At 43.3% G+C, this 22,938-nt stretch overlaps 1 protein-coding gene across 12 annotated transcripts in view; it reads left to right on the top strand.

Moving 5' to 3' along the window:
- Positions 1-16,863, top strand: part of arfip1 (ADP-ribosylation factor interacting protein 1 (arfaptin 1)) — a 271,399-nt gene extending 254,536 nt beyond the window's left edge. For 10 of the 12 annotated variants that reach the window (XM_070871435.1, XM_070871431.1, XM_070871430.1 and 7 more), the window contains one exon: positions 8,383-8,616. In XM_070871435.1, the coding sequence (XP_070727536.1) occupies positions 8,383-8,538 (156 nt within the window). In that variant the 3' untranslated portion in view covers positions 8,539-8,616. Of the gene's footprint in view, positions 1-8,382; positions 8,617-10,467; positions 11,109-16,827 lie in introns of those variants that run through there. The other 2 variants (XR_011590530.1, XM_070871433.1) reach the window with 2 other exon arrangements.
- Positions 16,864-22,938: the final 6,075 nt, after the last annotated feature.

Raw genomic sequence — 22,938 nt, 5'->3', positions numbered from 1 at the left:
TTGGACTATAGGATTTTCTGAGGAGCTGGGAGCTGGAAAACTGAGGCACTACAATGCTACCACCGGTGGGAGGGTATAATTACAGCCTAACAAGTTAACATAGGCAACAACCATTATAAATGTGAACATAGGCCTTTATAGTTGAAAAGGTTGACTGGAAATATGTGCAATTGGAATAGAATACTTAAAAAGCATGCATAGAAAATAATAGAAGAATTAAAACAAAAGTTTATCTGTCTTTATCTAAAGAACTGGATCTCACACATATCAATGTTCAAGAATGAGGCCGCTGTCTCATGCTATCTTAATGGCATCGATTCTTTTTGTTGCATACATTGGATAGAATGCAGGGGTTGATGGAGGGACCCTGGAAATAGAAGTAATTTCAACACTTAAAATATTTAGTGGAGGTGTCTTATGGGTAAAGACTTATCATATATCCACAGAATTGCCTTCCCATTTAAGAACAAAATTAGACTTGCATGGTGTCGGCTGAGAAGCCTGTAATGTTACAATAAATGGCTGAAGCATGAGCCTGCTCAAATAAAGAATTGTATTTATATCGTGCTTTAGGTTGTCCCAATGTGCTTTACAATCAATGGATTGGGTTTTTCCCCCAAGTATAGTCGCTGTTATATAAGCAGACTCTTGCAATTACAAAGTATAGCATTCAATGTGCAGGGCCCTCCTCCACAATAGAAAGAGGTCTGATACAAGAAATGTTGAAAAATGTTCAATTCTAAAATACATGGCATATTTAAAAGATTACATAATATGATTACATACCTAGTATGTGCTCATATAATGAAAAATCATCTGTCATAACCAAAAACATAAATACTTAAATAATAATTAAAGATAAACTTATCTAGAAAATTGCCAATGTGCTTTCTGCAATCCACAGTCTTTCTCTCTGGCCTGGTGCTTTAATATATTCCTTTCCTGGAGTTTGTTTTCTTCTGCTCACCACCTCAATAATTTACAGACCTCCATATGTGCAACTTTTCAGGCCTCTCCATGTGAAATGCAGTACAAGTCTATGGCCTCCATGGACTGTTCGAGCTCCTTTTCAGATATTATTATAAACCTAGCCCAAACCAAATCCAGTTCAAATGCCTCCACTGAACAGCAGTAGACGAGATCCTATGCTTGTTTTTTCTACCAACATTAGCCTTCCTATTCCCTCCCAACTCCATTAGCAAGTTTTCCTGCTCCCCACCTCCTTTCTACCCAGATGTGGTGACTGTTCGCTCGCCCCCTAGCATAGAAGCAGGAGTCCTCAGACTTCAATTGGGACTCAAAACCTCACCACAGAGCTCTGCAACAGAGATGTTTAACAAATGTGGTAACACCCACTCCATTGGTCGTTTAATCTCTTTCATGCACTACGGTTGAAGTGGAAATTTCACCCCCCCCTCTCTTTTTTTTGTCTATTAAACAAATTCAGTTGAACCTGCTTCATTTGTTGATGAGCCACTAACTTTGAAGTTCGTTCCACGTAGTGAATAACCCAAATATTTCCACTTTCTGTACAAACTGAACTTTCAAAAAGAAACCAGGCCTCATTTATAAAAAGTACTGATTTAATCTGCAGTATGGTCCTCCTGTGTGATGCTAACTACAGCCGGCTGGTCCAAAGCCAGGATAAAGGAGCAATGTTGTGCACAGGGGTAGCAATCATATAAAACTCTACTTGCTACAGAAACCCAAAGACATCAATCTTATAACCAGATCCTTAGAGTTCCAAGGAATTGCCTAGAGGACTGTATAACAGACGACATCCAAACCCTGCAACAGTATGAATCTGTTGCCCCTAAAAAGCTTCTGCTTGAGGTTTATTGAAAGCTTCAGATTGGTAACTTGTGTAAGTTTAAGAAAGAAAGCCTTGGATTTATATCGTGCTTTTCATGACCACCAAATATCTCAAAACGCTTTACAGCCAATAAAGTACTTTTGGAATGTATTGTAGGAAACACGGCAGCCAATTGCGCACAAGCAAACTCCCACAAACAGCAGTGTGATAATGACCAGATAATCTGTTTTTGTTATGTTGATTGAGAGATAAATATTGACCAGAACACTGGGGATAACTCCCCTGCTCTTATTTGAAATAGTGCCAAGGGATCTTTTACGAGAGAGCAGACAGGCCCTCGATTTAACGCCTCATCTAAAGACGGCACCTCCAACAGTGCAGTGCTCCCTCAGCACTGCACTGGAGTGTGAGCCTAGATTTATTCAAACCCACAACATTCTGACTCAGGCGCGAGAGGACTACCCACTGAGCCACAGCTGACACATTTCAGTATTCAACAAGATGAACAATTACTCTATTAGACCATACTGTACTGAGGAATGCTAGCAGGTGACAAAGATGGTGTTGCACTTATCCTCGATGAGGCAGCTCAACATATCCTTTTGGATTGGGAATCCATTAACAACAGGCTGCTACATGTAAGGCTCCAGACGTGTTACTTCAAAATGACTATTGTGCAGTGCTATGCATGCACAAACGTAAACAGTGATGAAGATAAAGAGGGCCTCTACAACGCACTGCCGGGCATAATTAGCCGAGTTCCACAGAATGATATTCTGATTGTAATAGGAGACTTGAATGCCAAAGTTGGATCCACAAATAAGAATGTGCTTGAAGTCTTGGAAATATATGGAAAAGATATGAAAAACGAAAATGTTGAAAGACTCGTAGCACTATGTCAATTCAACAGCATGATTATGGGAGGCACCCTCTTTACCCATAAAGACATACACAAGGCAACATGGGAATTACCCAGGTAATAACATTAAGAATCAACTTGATAATTTCTGCTTCCAGAAAGAAAGAACTTGCATTTATATAGCACCTTTCACAACCTCATTACACCCAAAGCGCTTTATAGCCAATGAAGTACTTTTGAACAGTCATCACTGTTGTAATATAGGAAACGTGGAAGCCAATTTGTGCACAGCAAAGTCCCACAAACAGCAATGAGATAGATGGTGTGGTTGTTGGAGGCCAATCATCACAGCCCAGGATATAGCTGCTGGAGTTCTTCGGCAGTTCTAGGCCCTTCAGCTGCTTCATCAATGACCTTCCCTTCATCATAAGGTCAGAAGTGGAATGTTTGCTGATGACTGCAGTGTTCAGTTCCATTTGCAACTCCTCAGATAATGAACAACCCCATCCTCAATGATGAGCCCAGCAAGTGAGTGCAAAAGACAAGGCTGAAGCATTCACAGCCATCTTCAGCCCAAATTGCTGAGTGGATGATCTATATCGGCATCCTCGTGAGGTTCTCATCATCACAGAAGCCAGTCTTCAGCCAATTCGATTCACTCCACGTGATATCAAGAAATGGCTGAGCACACTGAATGCAGGAAAGGCTGTAGGTCCCGACAACATCCTGGCTGTCGTGCTGAAGACTTGTGCTCCAGAACTAGCTGCGCTTCTAGCCAAGCTGTTCCAGTACAGCTACAACACTGGCACCTACCCAACAATGTGGAAAACTGCCCATGTATGCCCTGTCCACAAAAAGCAGATCCAATCTAGCCAATTACTGCCCCATCAGTCTACTCTCAATCATCCACAAAGAGATCTTGGGTGTTGTCAACAGTGCTTCTAGCGGCACTTACTCACCCATAACCTGCTCACCGATGCTCAGTCAGGTTCCGGCAGGACCACTTGGCTCCAGACCTCATTACAGCCTTGGTCCAAAAATGAACAAAAGAGCTGAATTTCAGATGTGAGAGTGACTGTCCTTGACATCAAGGCAACATTTGATCGAGTGTGGCATCAAGGAGCCCTATTAAAATAGAAGTCAATGAGAATCGGGGAAAACTCTCCACTGGTCCTGGCGGAACCTGACTGAGCATGGGTGAGCAGGTTATTGGTGAGTAAGTGCCGCTAAAAGCACTGTTGACAACACATAAGATCTCTTTGCTGATGATTGAGAGTAGACTGATGGGGCAGTAATTGGCTAGATTGAATCTGCTTTTTGTGGACAGGGCATAAATGGGCAGTTTTCCACACTGTTGGGTAGGTACCAGTGTTGTAGCTGTACTGGAACAGCTTGGCTAGAAGCGCAGCTAGTTCTGGAGCACAAGTCTTCAGCACGACAGCCAGGATGTTGGGACCCACAGCCTTTGCTGTATTCAGTGTGCTCAGCCATTTCTTGATATCACGTGGAGTGAATCGAATTGGCTGAAGATTGGCTTCTGTGATGATGGGAACCTCACAAGGATGCCGATATAGATCATCCACTCAGCAATTTGGGCTGAAGATGGTTGTGAATGCTTCAGCCTTGTCTTTAGCATTCACTTGCTGGGCTCATCGTTGAGGATGGGTTTGTTCATTATCTGAGGAGTTACAAATGGAACTGAACACTGCAATCATCAGCAAACATTCCCACTTCTGACCTTATGATGAAGGGAAGGTCTGGAGTTGCACCTAGTACAAAGGAAGATGGTTGTGGTTGTTGGAGGTCAATCATCTCAGAACATAGCTGCAGGAGTTTCTCAGAGCAGTGTTCTAGGCTCAACCATCTTCAGTTGCTTCATCAATGATCTTCCCTTCATCGTAAGGTCAGAAGTGGGAATATTTGCTGATTGTGCAATGTTCAGTTCCATTCGCAACTCCTCAGATAATGAAGCAGTCCATGCCCACATGCAGCAAGACCTGAACGGCATTCAGGCTTGGGCTGATCAATGGCAAGTAATATTTGGGCCACACAAGTGCTCCCCAATGACTATCTCCAACAAGCGAATCTAACCACCACCCCTTGACATTCAACTGCATTACCAGTGCCGAATTCCCCACCATCAACATTCTGCGGGTCACCATTGACCAGAAACTTAACTGGACCAGCCACACAAATACTGTGGCCGCAAGAGCAGGTCAGAGGCTGGATATTCTGCAGCGAGTGTCTCACCTCTTGACTCCTCAATGCCTTTCCACCATCTACAAGGCACAAGTCAGGAGTATGCTGGAATACTCTCCACTTGCCTGGATGATTGCAGCTCCAACACTCAAGAAGCTCGACACCATCCAGGACAAAGCAGCTCGCTTAATTGGCATCCCATCCACCACCTGAAACATTCACTCCCTCCACCACCAGTGCACGATGGCTGTAGAGTGTACCTTCTACAAGATGCACTGCAGCAACTCACCAAGGCTTTTTTAACAGCACCTCCAAAACCCACGACCTCTACCACCTAGAAGAACAAGGGTAGCAGATGTATGGGAGCACCATCACTTCCAAGTTCCCCTCCATGTCACACACACACCATCCTGACTTGGAGCTATATTGCTGTTTCTTCATCGTCGCTGGGTCAAAATCCTGGAATTCCCTCCCTAACAGCACTGTGGGAGCGCCTGCACCATAGAGACTGTCGCTGTTCAAGAATTTGGCTAACCACCACCTTCTCAAAGGCAATTAAAAAAGGGCAATAAATGCTCGCCTTGCCAGTGAAGTCTATATCCCAGGAACAAATGGGGGAAAAAGGTGCAAAGTAGATTCATAAGGATATCAGAACTGAGAGGATATCTGGAATGGCTGGAGCTCTTTTTTTTCTAGAAAGGAGAAAGCTATGGGTGATCTGATCAAGGTCTATAAGATTATGAAAGGGTTTGATAGGGCAGAAGTAGAGAAAATGTTTTTACTTGGGGGTGAAGGGGGGTGGTCTAAAACTAGAACTTATAAATATAAGATAGTCACTCATAAATCCAATAGGGGATTCAGGAGAAACGTCTTCATCCAAAGAGTGGTAAGAATGTTGAACTTGCTGCCACAAAAAATAGTTGAGACGAATAACATAAATGCATTTGATAAGCACATGAGGGGAAAAGGAATAAAAGGAAATGGTTATAAGGTTAGATGAAGAGTGATGGGAGGAGACTCGTGTGGAGCATAAATGCCGGCATAGACCAATTGGGCCGAATAGTCTGTTTCTGTGCTGTGGACTCTAAGTAACTCTATGTATGTAAATGGCTGCAACAAGAAGAGATATGAGGACACTCATCATCACAAGGTCCTGACACAAATAAGAATGGTTTTCTTGTCACCAAACCAGAAGATATTAAGAGGAGGTGGGCAGAGCTCGTAACAAAATCTTCGATAGACCACCTCCAGACAGTAGTATCCACTTCAACTACATTGAGAAGATGGCTGAACTGGATGAATTCCAACAAGTCAGCATCTTATCTCCTATACTTTTTGCAATTGTGACGAGACATTTACTGCAACAAGAAATAACAAAAACTTGTATTTACATAGCACCTTTAACATAGTAAAATGTCCCAAGGCATTATCAAACAAGATTTGACACCGAGCCACATAAGGAGATATTAGAGCAGATGAAAGAGGCAGAATTAAGGAGCATCTTAATGGAGAAAAGTGAGATGGAGAGGTTTAGGGAGGGAATTTCAGAGTTTAGGGCCTCAGCAGCTGAAGGCAAGGCCACCAATGCTGGAGCGATTAAAATCGGGGATGCGCAAGAGGCCAGAATTGGAAGGTTGGAGAATGTTACAGAGCAAGGCCATGGAGGGATTTGAAAACAAATTTACATAGCATCAAATCAGGCATTGCATAAAAAGTGGAGAACTTGGGGACTTGGACTCTGCTGAAGTTATCTGCTTCATTATTTATTGTTTCAAAACATTTATTTTAAGGTTACATACAGAACAGGACTTACAATCCTACATCTAGAAGCTTGCATGTAAAGAACTTTCCTGGGTATTGTGAGCAGTGCCTATCTAGGCCGTTCATGATAGTTCTCCTTGAAGCTAGCCAAAGTTCCTACTTAGCAAAGCTTCGTGCCTCTTTGTACCATTTTAAAAAAAACAAGCTTTTATTTTCTAATTCTTGCTGGGTTTAACTTTGTTGGGTGTTTTATGATCTATGAGTCATTGAACCGATTGTTATACAATAATACTAATGTCCTGGTTAATATCTTGTTACATTATCAACTCAGCATCCTTTGCTTCCCATGTTGTCTCTTACCAAACTATAGCTTTTTATCTTGGAGTGTCATTGTGATCAACAGATAAGATCTGCAAATATACAAATCGAACCATTTTTGATTTACTCGTGTAGTTTAACCATAATTGCTAAATTAGCTTTGTTTTTTTAAAAAAACAGATGTATAAACATATCTATATTTTAACAGACTATTTTTTAAAATTATCTTAATGCCATGCCAGGCAGTTCAACTCTATGTGCCAAAGGTATATGGGTGGGGGAAGCAAGCTTGACAGCCATTCTTTTCCTCCATTTCTAATCTCCATTGTGCTACTTCGGGTGAAACAAAGGCCTGTTGCTTTTTTAAAAAGCCTGCATTTGTATAACGCCTTTCACGACCTTTAGTCCCAAAGTTCTTTACAGCCAATTAAGTACTTTTGAAGTGCAGTCACTGTTGTAATGAGGGATGGGAAAACAAGAGAGTTGTCTCTAGGTTACACTCACGTGCCTCCTAGTGGGCAGCTCAGTGCAGCATTGGTGTAGAACTCTGGAACCAGGTCGTGCATACTGCCATATGTATTCTGGAGAGACTACAAATGGATGTGTCAGCCATGATTCAGTTAGTGGCCTCTGAGTCAGAAGGTTATGGGTTCAAGACCCACTCTAGAGACTTGAGTACAAAATCTAGGCTGACAAAATGCAGTGCAGTACTGAGGGAGTGCTTCAACTTTCGGAAGAGACATTAAACAGTCTTGTCAGATTGATGTAAAAGATCCCATGGCAATATTTTGAAGAAGAGCAGGAGCGACCTCCCCAGGTGTCCTGGCCAATATTTATCCCTCAACCAACATCATTAAGACACATTATCACATATTTGTAGGACCTTGCTGTGCACAAATTGGCTGTCATGTTTTACATTACAACAGTGACTTCGCTTCAAATGTAAAGCGCTTTGTGATGTCCTGAGGTCGTAAAAGACACTATAAATGCATCTTTCTTTTCTTTCTTTCTTTCCTTCAACTTAATATTTTTACATGCATGTTTCACTTTCTGTAACTGAATAAACTTTATAAACTCAAGGTCTAAGAAAGAAATTCGTAACTTCAATATATGCAATTTTAAGTGTGCCTCATGAGAGCAATACAAATCTATTTAAATTCTGAAATATGTTTTTGTTCTGTGTATAACATAAATGCATCTGATTAATTTTAGTTTGTTTTAATCATTCTTATTTAGTAGTGTCTAAAAGTTGGAGTGATTTTGTTGAGCAAGAAGTAGGCTGGGCAAATTCTAATAGTTATGCAGTGAGTCTGAATGTTGCATTTTTATTGTCAGAGTGGGATAAAATGTGGATGCTTTCTGTTTACAAAATCTTGCACTGTATTTTCTGAATGAAGGCGATTTAAATAGTTATGATTCTGTCTGTCCACAGATTAAAGTGATGCACAACCAACTCCTTCTCTTTCAAAATGCTGTATCTGCCTACTTTGCTGGCAACCAGCATCAACTTGAACAGGTGCTTAAACAATTCCACATCAAGTTGAAGGCTCCTGGTTCCGACGGTCCTTCCTGGCTGGAGGAACAGTGATGTCTCAAAACCTGAAGAAATGATTGATGCAGTTCTGAAATCTATTTGAATTCTTTTTTCATTTTATGATGTGGGGGGGTGGGGTGGGGGGAGACAGTAAGAAAGATTGTGGTCAATGATATAGCTGTTTCTCACTTTTTTGCTATACATTAATCTGAAAAATTAGATTGAATGTGGTCATTTTATGTGACTGAATAAACTTTATAAGACCAAGACCTAAGAAAAAGATTCCTTTTTGTACAGGGGTTAGAGAGGGATAGTTAGTCTATATCTCCATTCAGGTTTGCACTGAACAGTAACTGTAGATTTGTTTGGTGTCTTCTGGTCACTACAGTGTAATTGTTTGAGAACATGATTGACAATTTTATATACAAGTTCTTTCACAAAAAGGGCACCCGAGTTCATAAAGCAAGTGAACTGTTAAACAAAATGTAATGACTTTGCAGAGCAATAGGATAGATAACACCTGAATGACGCACCTGTGCTGAGTTAAATGGCTGCTTTAGCACTCAAAATTACAGTCAATACTGTACTTCCATTAGACTGTTTATTCATTTGTTAATTGTGTCAAATGAGAATCCTTGAGAAGGGGTTAGAGAGGGGGAAATGTAACTTTATTACAAAGGCATCAAGCAATGATGTATTAATATTTGCAAACATCTAGAGATGTGTGGAAGAATGTTAACTTGGTGCCATTAACTCTCAAGATTTGCTTGCTTTTGATTTGACATCATTGCTATTTTCTTAATGGTGTAACTCTCAATAATTAAGCCACGTACCAGCCTTATGTCTACAATCGTGTGCCTTTTACAATACATTTTCCCACTTCAGCCATGTTACTGAAGATCTTGAAACATTTTACTATCCGCTATATCTTCTTACCACCTCCAAGAGGACGTGTGGGGTGGGGGGGTGAGAGGGCGAAAAACAAGATTGCGTTAATTATTTCCTCCTATTTCTGTTGTGGGATTCTATTAGCTGCATTTGGCTTTAGTCTTAATTTGCTCATGCTCACTTTTCTTGCTAATAGATAATGTACTGTCATTCACTGATTTTTTTTTCATTCTTTGAAATTAATGCTCCTACATGTAATTTTTGGATTGCCATTCTGTTTAAGCTTTATGGCAATGCCTTCTGCATTCTGTATATCAAATATTTAACATTAAATTAACCTCGTATTTTAATGTAAAACATAATTGCATTATTTAATGTTTTTTTCTTTATGGTTGTCAGTCATGATTTGCTGTTGATAATATCCGGATTGTGCCTCTATTATAAATACACTATGTACAAAATAAAAGGTGTTTGCTGCAAGCCAGGTTTCTGTATGCTATGTTTTAAAAAGAACACATGGGAATATTTTTACATCTGATCGTATGAATACATGTGCCTAAGTGGAATTGAGTCTGCAGCTTTTTCATATTGCTGCATATTTATGAGCCCTCCCAGAATGTCCTTGCAATAAAGGGCTTTGAGTTCATGGGGATCTTGTGTGAAATGAGAGTGTCAGTCTGTGGTCCAGTAGGTATCCGATTCTTTACTAAAGGAAGATGACATGGTTACAGTTCTGATACTTGTAACCTAGTTACTCTGTGTCTTGAACACTATTCATGCTATTATTGTGGAAATTCTTCGAAAGAGCACTTGTCCGTGAAAGAGCATTTATTGATACCAGCAGTATTTCCTTTACACAGAGTCTGCTGTTAACAACTTAGAGAAAAATAGTCCTGGGAAAATATTCTCACTTGCTCAATCAAAACAAAAAACCTTTGCAATTTTTTTTCATTTTGACGGCGGTCACCACAACCTGTTTCCCAAAAAGTAGCATCAAGTGCAATATGTCATCTTACTGACTGCGGGGTACAGCTTGTAAAAAAAATCATGCTGTTTTATTTTTCTAACCCGTCCTCTCTCTCTCTCTCTCTCTAGCATCCTTAAACTATCCACCGTCCCAGCCTCTGCCTTTGCTACTCCAGACCAGGCCACGTTAAGGTGTGCAACAGTGACTGAGGAGATTTATGCTCCCTCTCTTTCCAGGAAGAATATCTTGGCCTACCCATGGTGGGATGCTTGGAATAATTACTGAATCAGACTTGCTTCGGGTCACTCCATTTACAAGGTGCACCAGAGTACCAACTCACGCTTAACATGAAGAGCTCCAAAACATACTTTCAAAACTTGACAGCATTTGTTATAGGTGGGCCAGGGGTTATAGGGCAAAATAGATATACATGAACTTACCTGAGAGTGTCTTCTGTTTTTCTAACTTAAATATTAACAATATGCTGAATTTGACACATGAGATTCTGGTGGCATCAAACATGTCATCAGCCAGATCTACGCTGCTCTATGGGTTTTTGTTTCCTTGAGCTACTGGCGAACTAAGGGGGAGGGAGGGGGGAAACAAACTCGGCCAGTGACTTGCTCTATTGACTGATGAAATCTTTAATTTTGTGGAAATGTTTTGAGCCCAAATTCATAAATGCATCTGTACTCTTAAGGCTCTGAGTGTGTTAGGAATGATGTTCAGAATGTGTATAAATGCTTATTCTAAATATGAGGCAAAGGCTGGGGCCAACGTTAAATTAGATCTAATCTGTTATGATAGCCTAAAATTTTACCAATCAATAACGTCACCAGTCAATATCTTCTGCAAATAAATCACAAAACATTGTATTTCTTTGCTTTAAACTTATTTGGAGAAAACCTCTAATTGTGGTCAGTTCACTATTCATGGCCAGTTTGTTTTTCAGCTCGCACAAAACTAACTTTTACTTTCTGCTTAATTACTTTTTAGTAGTAATTTGCAAATGTAGTTGTTGCCTACATAACTGGCAATATTCTGTAGTATTTGCAGGATTTGAATATTTTAAACTGACATTTTAAATAAAGTTATTTATTTGATATGGCCAGGAGATTGAGTAGATTAATAGAGAAGTGGAAGTAGGGTTTGGAACTGAGAAGAGTTCTTTAAATGGTTCAATAATAAAAAGCCTGGTTTGTTTACAATAGATTTTAGATCCCTAGTATTTTTTTTGGCTTGAAGCAAAGCCCCATGTTAATTCTATAAAAATAAAGGAATCATTGTTGCATTACATTGCAGAAGTGTTGCCTTTTCAATGATATTTGCAAGAAGAAAAACAATCCCAGTAATGCACCTCAGATCAAGTGATGGGTCTGGGCACTTCTAATGGCATAGTTATACTGAGATCCAGTTGGCAATCTAGGTGAACCAATTGAGTACAACTGTCCTCATTATACTACATTTAATAGGGCAATTCCCATTGCAAGAGAGCTTTTTTCTATTTCCTTTGATGCGTGTACGCACAAATGCCCACAAGTGCAATTTAAAAATTTATTTTTTCTGTAACCATGGAATAAAGTGACACATGATATAGAAGATTCAGCAATTGCAATATAGGAGATACATATAAGCTTGCTACCAGATTATACTGGTACATGTCTGAATCATCATAGGCAATCCCTCGGAATCGAGGAAAACTTGCTTCCACTCTAAAAATGAGTCCTTAGGTGACTGAACAGTCCAATACGAGAACCGCAGTCCCTGTCACAGGTGGGACAGATAATCTTTGAGGGAAAGGGTGGGTGGGATTGGTTTGCCGCACGTTCTTTCCACTGCCTGTGCTTGATTTCTGCATGCTCTCGGTGTTGAGACTCTAGGTGCTCAGCGCCCTCCTGGATACACTTCCTCCACTTAGACGGCCTGTGGCCAGGGACTCCCACGTGTCAGTGGGGATGTTGCACTTTATCAGGGAGGCTTTTGAGGGTATGCTTGTAACGTATCCTCTGCCCACCTTTGGCTCGTTTGCTGTGAGGGAGTTCCAAGTAGAGCGCTTGCTTTGGGAGTCTCGTGTCTAGCATGCGGACAATGTGGCCTGCCCAGCGGAGCTGATCAAGTGTGGTCAGTGCTTCAATGCTGGGGATGTTGGCCTGGTCGAGGATGCTAACGTTGGTGCGTCTGTCTTCCCAGGGGATTTGCAGGATCTTGCGGAGACATCGTTGGTGGTATTTTTCCAGTGACTTGAGGTGTCTATTGTACATGGTCCATGTGTCTGAGCCGTACAGGAAGACGGGTATTACTGCAGCTCTGTAGACCATGAGCTTAGTGGCAGATTTGAGGGCCTGGCCCTCAAACACTCTTTTCCTCAGGCGGCCGAAGGCTGCACTGGTGTTCTGGAGACGGTGTTGAATCTCGTCGTCAATGTCTGCTCTTGTTGATGAGAGGCTCCCGAGGTATGGGAAATGGCCCACATTGTCCAGGGCCACACCGTGGGAGGCAATGCTGTGCGATGGGGACAGGTTGGTGGAGGACCTTTGTCATACAGATGTTTAGCGTAAGGCCCATGTTTTCGTATGCCTCAGTAAATACGTTGACTATGACTTGGAGTTCAGCCTCTGCGCGCAGATGCAGGACGTTAGAGGTTGGGGTGGTCTTGGACCTGGCCTGGGGACGACGAAGGTTGAACAGGTTCCCACTGGTTCTGTCGTTTAGTTCCACTCCAGCGGGGAGCTTGTCGACTGTGAGGTGGAGCATGGCAGCGAGGAAGATTGAGAAGAGGGTTGGGGCGATGACACAGCCTTGTTTGACCCCGGTCCGGACGTGGATTGGGTCTGTAATTGATCTGTTGGTAAGGATCACGGCCTGCATGTCATCGTGGAGGATGTGACGAACTTTTGGGGGCGTCCGAAACAGAGGAGGACACTTCATCGACCCTCGTGGTTGATGGTGTCAAAGATCTTTGAGGTCGAAGAAGGCCATGTAGGAAGGCCAAGGTGGTGCTGTTCCCTGCATTTTTCATGCAGCTGTCGTGCTGTAAAAATCAAGTCCATTGTGCACCGTAAGGGACGAAATCCATACTGTGACTCCGGGAGGAGCTCCTCAGCCACAGGAAGAAGACAGTTGAGGAGGATTCTAGCGACAACTTTCCCAGTGGCTGACAACGGAGATTCCTCTCTAGATGCCACAGTCGGACTTGTCCCCTTTTTTAAAGATGGTAACGATCACTGCATCTCAGATCTCCCGCCATGCTATCCTCCCTCCAGATGAGAGATGAGGGCATGTATTCGCACCAACAGTGCCTCTCCGTCATACTTCAGTGCCTCAGCGGGGATTCCATCCGCTCTCGTAGCCCTGTTGTTCTTAAGCTGTCTTATGGCTTTTTCGTGCAGTGCTGGGGTTTTACTGAGGTGGTGGCAGATATCATGCTGTGGGATGGAGTCGAGAACACACGAGTCAAAGGCAGTCTCGATTGAGGAGATCTTCGAAGTGCTCCTTCCAGCGGGCCCTGACTGCCTCGGTGTCCTTGATGAGTGTTTCCCCGTTCTTGGCCATCAGTGGGGTGGGGCCTTGACTGTGAGGAAGAATCCTTGCACATCATGGCTGTCGGCCAGCTGCTGTATCTCCTGTGCTTCCTCCATCCACCACCTGTTCTTTAGGTCCTGAGTTTTTTGTTAGCCCTCGGCCTTAAGTGTCTGTAATGCTGCCTTGCTGCTCATGAGTTGGGTTGTTGTTTAAGGCTCAGAAATGCCCTGCGCTTGCGATCTATTAGCTCTTGGATCTCCTGGTCATTCTCATCAAACCAGTCCTGTGTTTCCTGGTTGAGTGACCGAGCGTGTCTTCGCAGGCACTGGTTATGGAGGCCTGGAGGGCAGACCAAGCGCTGTGGGCCTTCTGCGTCTCGGGGTCATCAAGGTTAGCTGTGAGGCGCTGACTGTATAGGGCTCTCTTAGCTGGGTCTTTGAGTGCCCCGGCATTGACTTTTTTGCGGCACTACTTCTGCTGCCCCCCCCCGCCCCCGCTTTGGGGCTATGTTGATGTCAGTGATAGATCGGATTAGGCAGTCTGAAACAGCACTGGTATCTAACCATCTCCAGAGGTGGGATTTGCATCTGGATCCATTTGATGTATATAATTGGCCAGCATACATTCTATTTTGAAAGGAAGACATTAAATCCATAAATAGCCTGTTCAGGGACATCAAGAGCAGATTACTAGCATTGCAAAATCTGCCATCTGTGCTTTCAGATGCTTTCATTGGTGCGGCAGTGATATTGATACAAATTGAACCCATCACACTGTTTGTTAGCACTGCCAGTCCCTGTTTGTTTATTGTGCTTTTTGCCTGTATCTCTGATTATATTTCAGTATCGGGCTGGCGGCAGAGGTTCAGATGTGACCTTAACATTAACTAGGTTTTGGGAGAGTTGCACAAGTGTGATTTTCAAAATTGATTTCAGATTCAGGCTTCCACTGCCATTGTGACAGTAGAATGCTAAGCAATAGTTGCTACCTTCTACTTATCTGCATGGGGTAAAATATGGTCATTTAATGTTGCTGTACAGATGGGATCATACTGGATATCCCAGAGGACTGACCAATGCACAAGCTCTACTTCAGATACAACTATTGTATTGGAACCATTATTGAAATATTAATTGTTAGCAAACACGTTTAGTGTCCTGGCTGCTGATATAGCAGCAGTCCAGTAATTGTAAAACTTGAGACAATATTATCCTGAATAGACTTTTGGGATTTGATGCCAACCTGTGCTGAGTTAACTGCAATCAGCCAGGGTGGTGGTACGGGTTCTACAATTGGCCTTGGTATCTTTCAGCTAGGGAGAAAATATCATCTAGGGTTCCTGCTTCTGATTGCAATCCAATGAACTCCTGCTGGAAAGTGATTGGGCTAGATTTTCCGTTATGATTGCCGATATTTCCGGCCTTAGTGCTTTTTTTTATTTTTCAGGATCGCTGGAATATCGCCCATTTTAAAAACCGCTAGTTTCACCTTTTTAATTTGAGCCATCGACTTTGCGATGTGAAATGGGCGATAGCAATGTATTCAGTCATGCAAGGCTGGCATCCATAGCAACGGCCGTTCTGCGAATGCGCATTTTATTTCAGGCAAAGAATCTTTCCTGCGATTCGGGAGGTCAGGGGTCATCTGCACATGCTCAGAAGGCAAAGGGAGGGAGGGAGAGAGAGAAAGGAGGTTTGTGAGGAAGCATTTTTTGAAGGAGTTGAGAAGCAAGTAGGATGGAGATGGAGCCACGAGGAGTCAGGAGAGTGTGGAGGAAGTTGCAGGTAGGAGGGCGAAAGTCTTCTCCGAAGAAGCAAACGAGGCCTTAGTCCACGAGGTGGAGACTCGGCGGGGCCAATTAACCTGAGGTGGGCATGAGAAATCTCCCCCCCCCCCCCCTCCTCCGGATATATCAGAGAATATGGGCGGATATCGCCGCTGTTGGGTCATCTGTGGCCCATGATAGGCAAGAGGCAGACCAGTGCCGCAAGCGCTGGAACAGTCTTGTTTCATCGGCAAGTGTAAGTATTAAATTACTAAATTTATAATTGTAATGATGCACTGACTCATTAATTAGAATGTAAATCTGATGGATTGTAATTAAGCAGGGTAATCTTGGGTAGCTTCCCTGTTATGATTTGGACTGGGGTAGGAACCTACACCCTTTAACTCTAATGTTGCTGAGATGCCTTAAACTTAATCCACAGAATTAATTATTATTTAAACGCTTTGAAAATCGGGGTCAAAGGAATGGCTGGAAACACACAGACCGCAAACACTCGGCATTTCTACCACTTACTTTAGAAGAGAATTATTAAATAATATTGCTGCTTGTGTGCTGTGAGCAGCTCTTTAACTTGGGCACCATCTCCTTTTTGGTTAGGTTGATAAATGGGGGCATGACTTTACACTGAGGGGTCTGGTCAGCTTTGCCCAGACTGTATGAGTCTCTCCAGCTGCTGTCAGTCACACAGTGACCCAGCCTGGACTGAGGGGGAGCTGCCCTGGCTCACTGTGTGCCCTGGGACACGTTGGGATATTCGCTCCGGCCACACAGAGGTCTCTGAGCACAGCCCAGGGAAACGGTGCCCCCTCCCATTATGGTCCTGTCATTGCCAAGCTCACCAGCGGACCTGAGTCCCCCCCTTCGGGGACCTCCATCAATTTCAATAAACCGCCTCCCTTCCCTCAGGCGCCGAATGGCACGGCCCGTGGATGGGGCCTTTCCTGGAGATTGCACGCGAGAGGGTTGGTGTCGAGCATTAGTTCCTAAACATGATCTTATTAAATACTTTCTCTGAACGTAGATATTATAACCATGAATCCATTGGATACAAACCGTATTAGCATATAACGTTAATGATGAATAGCATGTGGGGTGACTAATTGTGGATTACAATATCTGTTGTGTTTCCTTAATAGTACCAAGTCAATTAGCTTATGCCATGCTCTTGTCACGTTTGCAGAGGAAGATATCTAAGAATCAGTGGAGCGGAGGCAGACCGGAGGAGGGCCTGCTGACCACGCTATGACTGATCTGGAGGAACGTGCCGCAGCCTTAGCGGGCACGCATAATCGTTCTGCCACCCGTGGTGGTGCGCCACGTAAGTAACGTGTAAACCAGTCGTAATTTAAAGCCATTTGATTATAATATATGAATGATGTAATGTTATGCATGCAGCTTCTGTACTCTCATGTTAATCATATGTAACGTCTCGCAGTAGTTATTTATTGCAGTAGTGTTGCTCCTCGTACATATGCCTGCGTAGCGCAAGCATTCTTATGTCTCCCCTTCTCTTCTACTAACCTCAATTAGGTTTTCCAGCTCCCCAGGCGCAACGGAAAGTCCCTGGAGTATCACCACTACCACTACAGGTCATGCTCACCACGGGGGAAGAACAACATACGACTAAGGAGGAGGATGATGAGCTGGAAATGTCATTTGTGGTACCTGCGGCCACATCATGCTCAACAGATGAAGTAGCAGGGCACTCTGTGTCGTCCAGTGCCCACACCGACCCTGCAGAGGTTGAGTCGGCGAGGTAGGCACGCGCTGCAATGGGCAGATGTCAACGAGGACATGGTGTCACTGTTGAGGGCAAGCATCGAAATAGGTCGCGAGATCCTCCAGGCGATTGATGGTTTGACCGGCAACATTGCCACAATATCTGCCAGAATATCGGAGGGCATGGGGCAGATGGTTGCGGCAATGGGACGAATGACTGACTCTGTCGATACCTTGCGGCTCGCGATTGTTTCGGGATACGGCACTGCACCCCAAGGTGCCGTGCCACCATCCAGCACGACAGATGCGAGACAGGAGGAAGAACTTCCTTCTGACTCGGAAGACGTTTCTTCGCAAACATCGTCTCCTCGATCCACTGTGGTCATTCTGCCAACGTCACCCCCCGCCCCACAGCAGCAGCCCTTGAGGTGCTCTGCTGCAAGACGTCTTGGTCCTGTCACTAGGGGATTAAGTGGGAAAGTGGGGGTTACGATGAGGGGGTGGGTAAAGTTAGAGGAGGGAAGTGTGGCTGCAGGTAGGGGGGAAGGGCGTATATTATTTTTAAAAATGTGTTGATTGTTGACTGTTGGGGATGGTGGGAGGGTGTTGTTGTTATATTCCTGAAAACATTTTGTTGACTGTTGGGGGTTGGGTGTGTTATAGTTTGTTTAAAGAAAACATTTTTTTTTTCAGTTAAATTATAAAATTTTTTCATTTAACTTTACAATTGTTGTGACGTGTCTTCTCATTACGTAAAGTAAAACATCAGTATAAGGGTTGCAAACAGTGGCCATGGCCAGGCCAGGCAAGGATGAAATGTAACACAACTGTAACTGTCACCAATGTAACTTCACGCAAAGCGTTCATTTATGAGCTGCTGACGCAACAGTTTTGCAGCTGTGTGACTACCACGGGGCTTTTCCAAAGGTGTGGGGGCATGGGTTCATCGCCAGGCTGATTGTCCTCCCCGAGATCCTCGTCTTCCTCCTCTTCCGCCTCTCCTGAGGTGGACTGGCAATAGTTCTCTCCTGATAGCTAGGTTATGCAACATGCAGCCACACCACAATGAACTCAGCGACCTGCTCAGGGTGGTATTGTAGTTTGCCTCCTGAGTGGTCCAGGCACCTGAAATGTTGCTTCAGAACTCCAATTGTCTTTTTGACGATATTGTGTGTGGCTATATGGCTTTCATTGTAGCGCTTCTCGGCTTCTGTTTGGGGCTTACCCAGAGGCGTCATGAGCCAGCTGGCAAGGCTATATCCTTTATCCCCTAGCATCCAAACATGACCTTGTAGCTGACTCTTAAACAGGTCAGACAGTGCTCTCACGCAAGATGTGCGCATCATGGATACTCCCTGGAAAATTTTCATTTACTGCCATGATTATTTGCTTGTGGTCGACAACAAGCTGCACATTCAGGGAATGGAATCCCTTTCGGTTTCAAAACACCTCTGCATCCTGTAAAGGTGCTCGCAGGGCGATGTGCGTACAGTCTTATTGCTCTTTGCACCTTGGGGAAGTTTGCAATTCTCTAGAACCCCAAAGCAGTCTCACTCTCTGCCTCCCTGGTCATAGGGAAGTTTATAAAGTCCATCCTGCGTGCGTACAGGGCTTCAGTCACCTGTCGAATGCAGCAATGTGTGGCGTGCTGAGAGATATAGCAAATGTCACCAGCTGAGGCCTGAAAGGAGCCCGAATCATAGAAACCTTAACCTCAACGGGCAGTGTGGTCCTGATGGTGCTGGTAGGCTGCAGATCTCCCTTAATTAGCTGGCATATCTCACTGATGATCTCCTTTCGGAATCGCAGCCTCCTAACGCACGTGTTATTGGACAAGTCCAGGTATGATCGCTTATCCCTGTAAATGCGTTGGGTGTAACGTCTCCTCCTCAGCAGTCTGCCACCTCTTTGATTGGGCACATAAAGCTCTTCAAAGAACCTTCTCCCATCTCTATTCTGCAGCATGTGAGTAGTCATCAATACTGGTTGAGAAATTAGAGGCCCCCTCACTATAAATCACTATAAATGCCTTAATCTGTCTTTGTATTTGTTAAGGACAATTTAAGATGTGATTAAATGATTGGCAAGATTCAAAAACGCCCTTAAAATCATTCACGAATTACTTCTCCTCCCAACCATTTCAAGTAGCCTATTATTAAAGATCCTCCAAGTTATAAAATGGCGTCCATACTGCCGAGTTAAGGTCAGGTGAATGCAGCTTTTCTTGAGCGTCTTTTTGGGCGAGCGATCATTTGGCCAAATTATGGGCGAAATGCCAAAAGTAGTGCTCGACGATAATCTGGGCGATAATTGGATGCTAGTTTCCATTATAAACAATATTCCGGGCCTTGCACTTATACTCTATACTTCTGGGCCTTATACTCTATATTATTTTTTTTTAAATAGGCCAAGCAATGCAGCTCATTCCTGTATGCCCAAAGTTGTGCCGGCGATAATCGGGTGCTAGTTTCCATTTTTCATCAAATATGGGTGATAGCCTGAATCTCAGCGCTTATATGAGCGCTACATGGGCGATGATATGCCGAAAGTCTAGCCCATTGTGCCTGAATATCAGGGGACCACATGATTATATTTGGCTGTGATTTCTGCCCCCCCCTCCCAGGTCCAATTGTCTAACAACATTCACCAAGTTAGCTGAGGCATTAGAGGATTGTTAATGCCTATGGAGCTGTATCCCAGCATAAGCTACCATTATCGAGAGAAAATTGAAGTGCAATACACATTTCCATACTTGTTGCTTCCCCTTTATTATTCCAATTTTTGACTAATTTAATGTATCCCAAACAGATACTGGATACTTCCTAACAGTTGGTATAACCCCTTTTTGTTTTCAAAACAGCTGGATTTGAAATGAGACCACAAATTAAGATCATTGCCATTTGGGATTCAATACAGAATAATAAATGTGGGAGTGAGCTAATCTAACTTTGAAATGTAATAAACTAGTGGAAAAATCCTGAATATTATGTGAACCCAACAATTGGATTGCAGCTTTTACTATTTTTATGTAATGTATCAAACAATATTAACCCTGTTATGTAGTTGCTGCACATAGAGCAGTTACTACATCGAGGTGAAATTAGCTAGGGCCAACACAATTACAGTAGTACAGCATTATGTGCAGACAGAGGTGACAGAAATGTCACATGGGAATCTGCTAATTAAGGACGAGGAAGAAACATTTTCATTGTAATCAGAAATGAGAGTGTAAGTATACTAGAGGAAAATGTGGTACAATTGTGAGATATGACTTGGAAGAAAGGTTTAATCTGCTGGAAAGCTTGATGATTGCATTTACAACTAACATAGTGAACAGTTATTGTATCGAGCGCAGTGAGTCAGCAAACAGATTTTTTCCCCCTAGCTGAAAGATACTAAGGCCAATTGTAGAACGCATACCACCATGTCTGCCTCCTATTTAAAAAAGCAGGAAACTATAGACCAATTAGCCTAACATCTGTCGTTGGGAAAATGCTGGAGTCCATTATTAAGGAAGCAATAGCGGGACATTTGGAAAAGCATAATTCAATCAAACAGGGTCAGCATGCTATTATGAAAGGGAAATCATGTTTGACAAATTTGCTGGAGTTTTTTGAGGATGTAATGAGCAGGGTGAATAAGGGGGAACCAGTGGTTGTGGTGTATTTGGATTTCCAGTAGGCATTCGATAAGGTGCCACATAAAAGGTTACTGCACAAGATAAAAGTTCACGGGGTTGGGGGTAATATATTAGCATGGATAGAGGATTGGCTAACTAACAGAAAACAGAGAGGCGGGATAAATGGGTCATTTTCCGGTTGGCATACAGTAACTAGTGGAGTGCCACAGGGATTGGTGCTGGGGTCTCAACTGTTTACAATCTATATTAATGACTTTGATGAATGGACCGAGTCTAATGTAGCCAAGTTTGCTAATGATACAAAGATGGGTGGGAAAGAAAATTGGGAGGAGGACACAAAAAATCTGCAACGGGATATAGATAGGCTAAATAAGTGGGCAAAAATTTGGCAGATGGAGTATAATGTGGGAAAATGTGAAGTTATCCACTTTGGCAGAAAAAGTAGAAAAGCAAATTATAATTCAAATGGAGAAAAAATTCAAAGTGCTTCAGTACAGAGGGACCTGGGGGTCCTTGTGCATGAACACAAAAAGTTAGTATGTAGGTACAGCAAATAGTCAGCAAGGCAAATGGAATGTTGGCCTTTATTGCAAGGGGGATTGAGTATGAAAGCAGCGAAGTCCTGCTACAACTGTACAGGGTATTTAGTAAGGCCACACCTGGAGTACTGCGTACAGCTTTAGTTTCCGTATTTAAAGGAAGGATATACTTGCATTGGAGGCTATTCAGAGAAGGTTCACTAGGTTGATTCTGGAGATGAGGAGATTGACTTATGAAGATAGGTTGAGAGTATGTTGGGCCTGTACTCATTGGAGTTCAGAAGAATGAGAGGTGATCTTATCGTAACATATAAGATAATGAGGGGTCTCGACGCAGAAGATATTTCCACTCATAGGTGAAACTAAAACTAGGGGACGTAGGGCTAGAACCTCCACTTTTTTTTTGCATGTTTAACACCCATTTTACCACTGAAATGACGTAGAACGCCAATATATTGCCCATTTTGGCACAAAATGGAAACTGACAGGCTTTTTTTAGGAGACTTATTGCCGATCGTTATTTTCCAATGGGCCTAATGCCAGGAAAAAATATTACCGCCTGCCCACTTTTTTGGGGTGGAATCAGCAGAATGGACGAAATCAACGGCCATAATATTGCCCAGTGTTACTTTCCGCGTGGAATTAACACCGAGATTCAATATGAACGCCTGCCCTCTCTTTTTTGTCATAGAGCATATTTACCCAAACTAGCGGCCATGGAGATTGCCCATCTTCAATTTCACCACCTCGCGCACACATTGCCCACAATATCACTTGCTCAAAAAACCGCCCACAAAAAGTAGAACTAACCGGAACGAACGCCAGCGGTGTGGCTGGCATTTGTTAAATCCCACTCTTACATGAGCAGCTGATATCGAAAAGATTTACCTGAAAGAAAGAGCGCTGATGTGAGTGACAACGCTGACACACTGCTGTGTGTGTGCAGCTCAGACATCAATGGTGCCCATCACCTTGGTGCCAGTTAAAGTTTACGTTGATTGATAAGTTGTATTTAACCCTTTCATGGTAAGGAATCACCAGTGTGTAACGGTCCAGCTATGTGAGACAAAGCGCAACAAGGTTATGTTCAATAACAAAAGTTTAATACCAACATTGGTCTGAAATCATAAGTATCACAGGCAATAACACCCAACCCCGCCCACAACCCACTTTTTCCACCATTGACATAAATCACATGTTCACCCACAAAGAATACAAAGGCAAAGCAGGAGCATGGTCCCCAGCCCCCATATGTTGCAACAAATTGCATACACCCAGATGGAGATATAACACAGCCATCACCTTCCCCCCCTCTCCTCCCCACCTCTACCCCTTCCCCCCCCCCCCTCACTCCACGGCGCCTGGCCGAGGAGCTCCTCAGGCGGTGCCTCAT

This window comes from Pristiophorus japonicus, chromosome 2, assembly GCF_044704955.1.
Source record: "Pristiophorus japonicus isolate sPriJap1 chromosome 2, sPriJap1.hap1, whole genome shotgun sequence".
NCBI classification, from domain to species: Eukaryota; Metazoa; Chordata; class Chondrichthyes; family Pristiophoridae; genus Pristiophorus; species Pristiophorus japonicus.
This window is presented reverse-complemented; position numbering and strand designations above follow the sequence as displayed.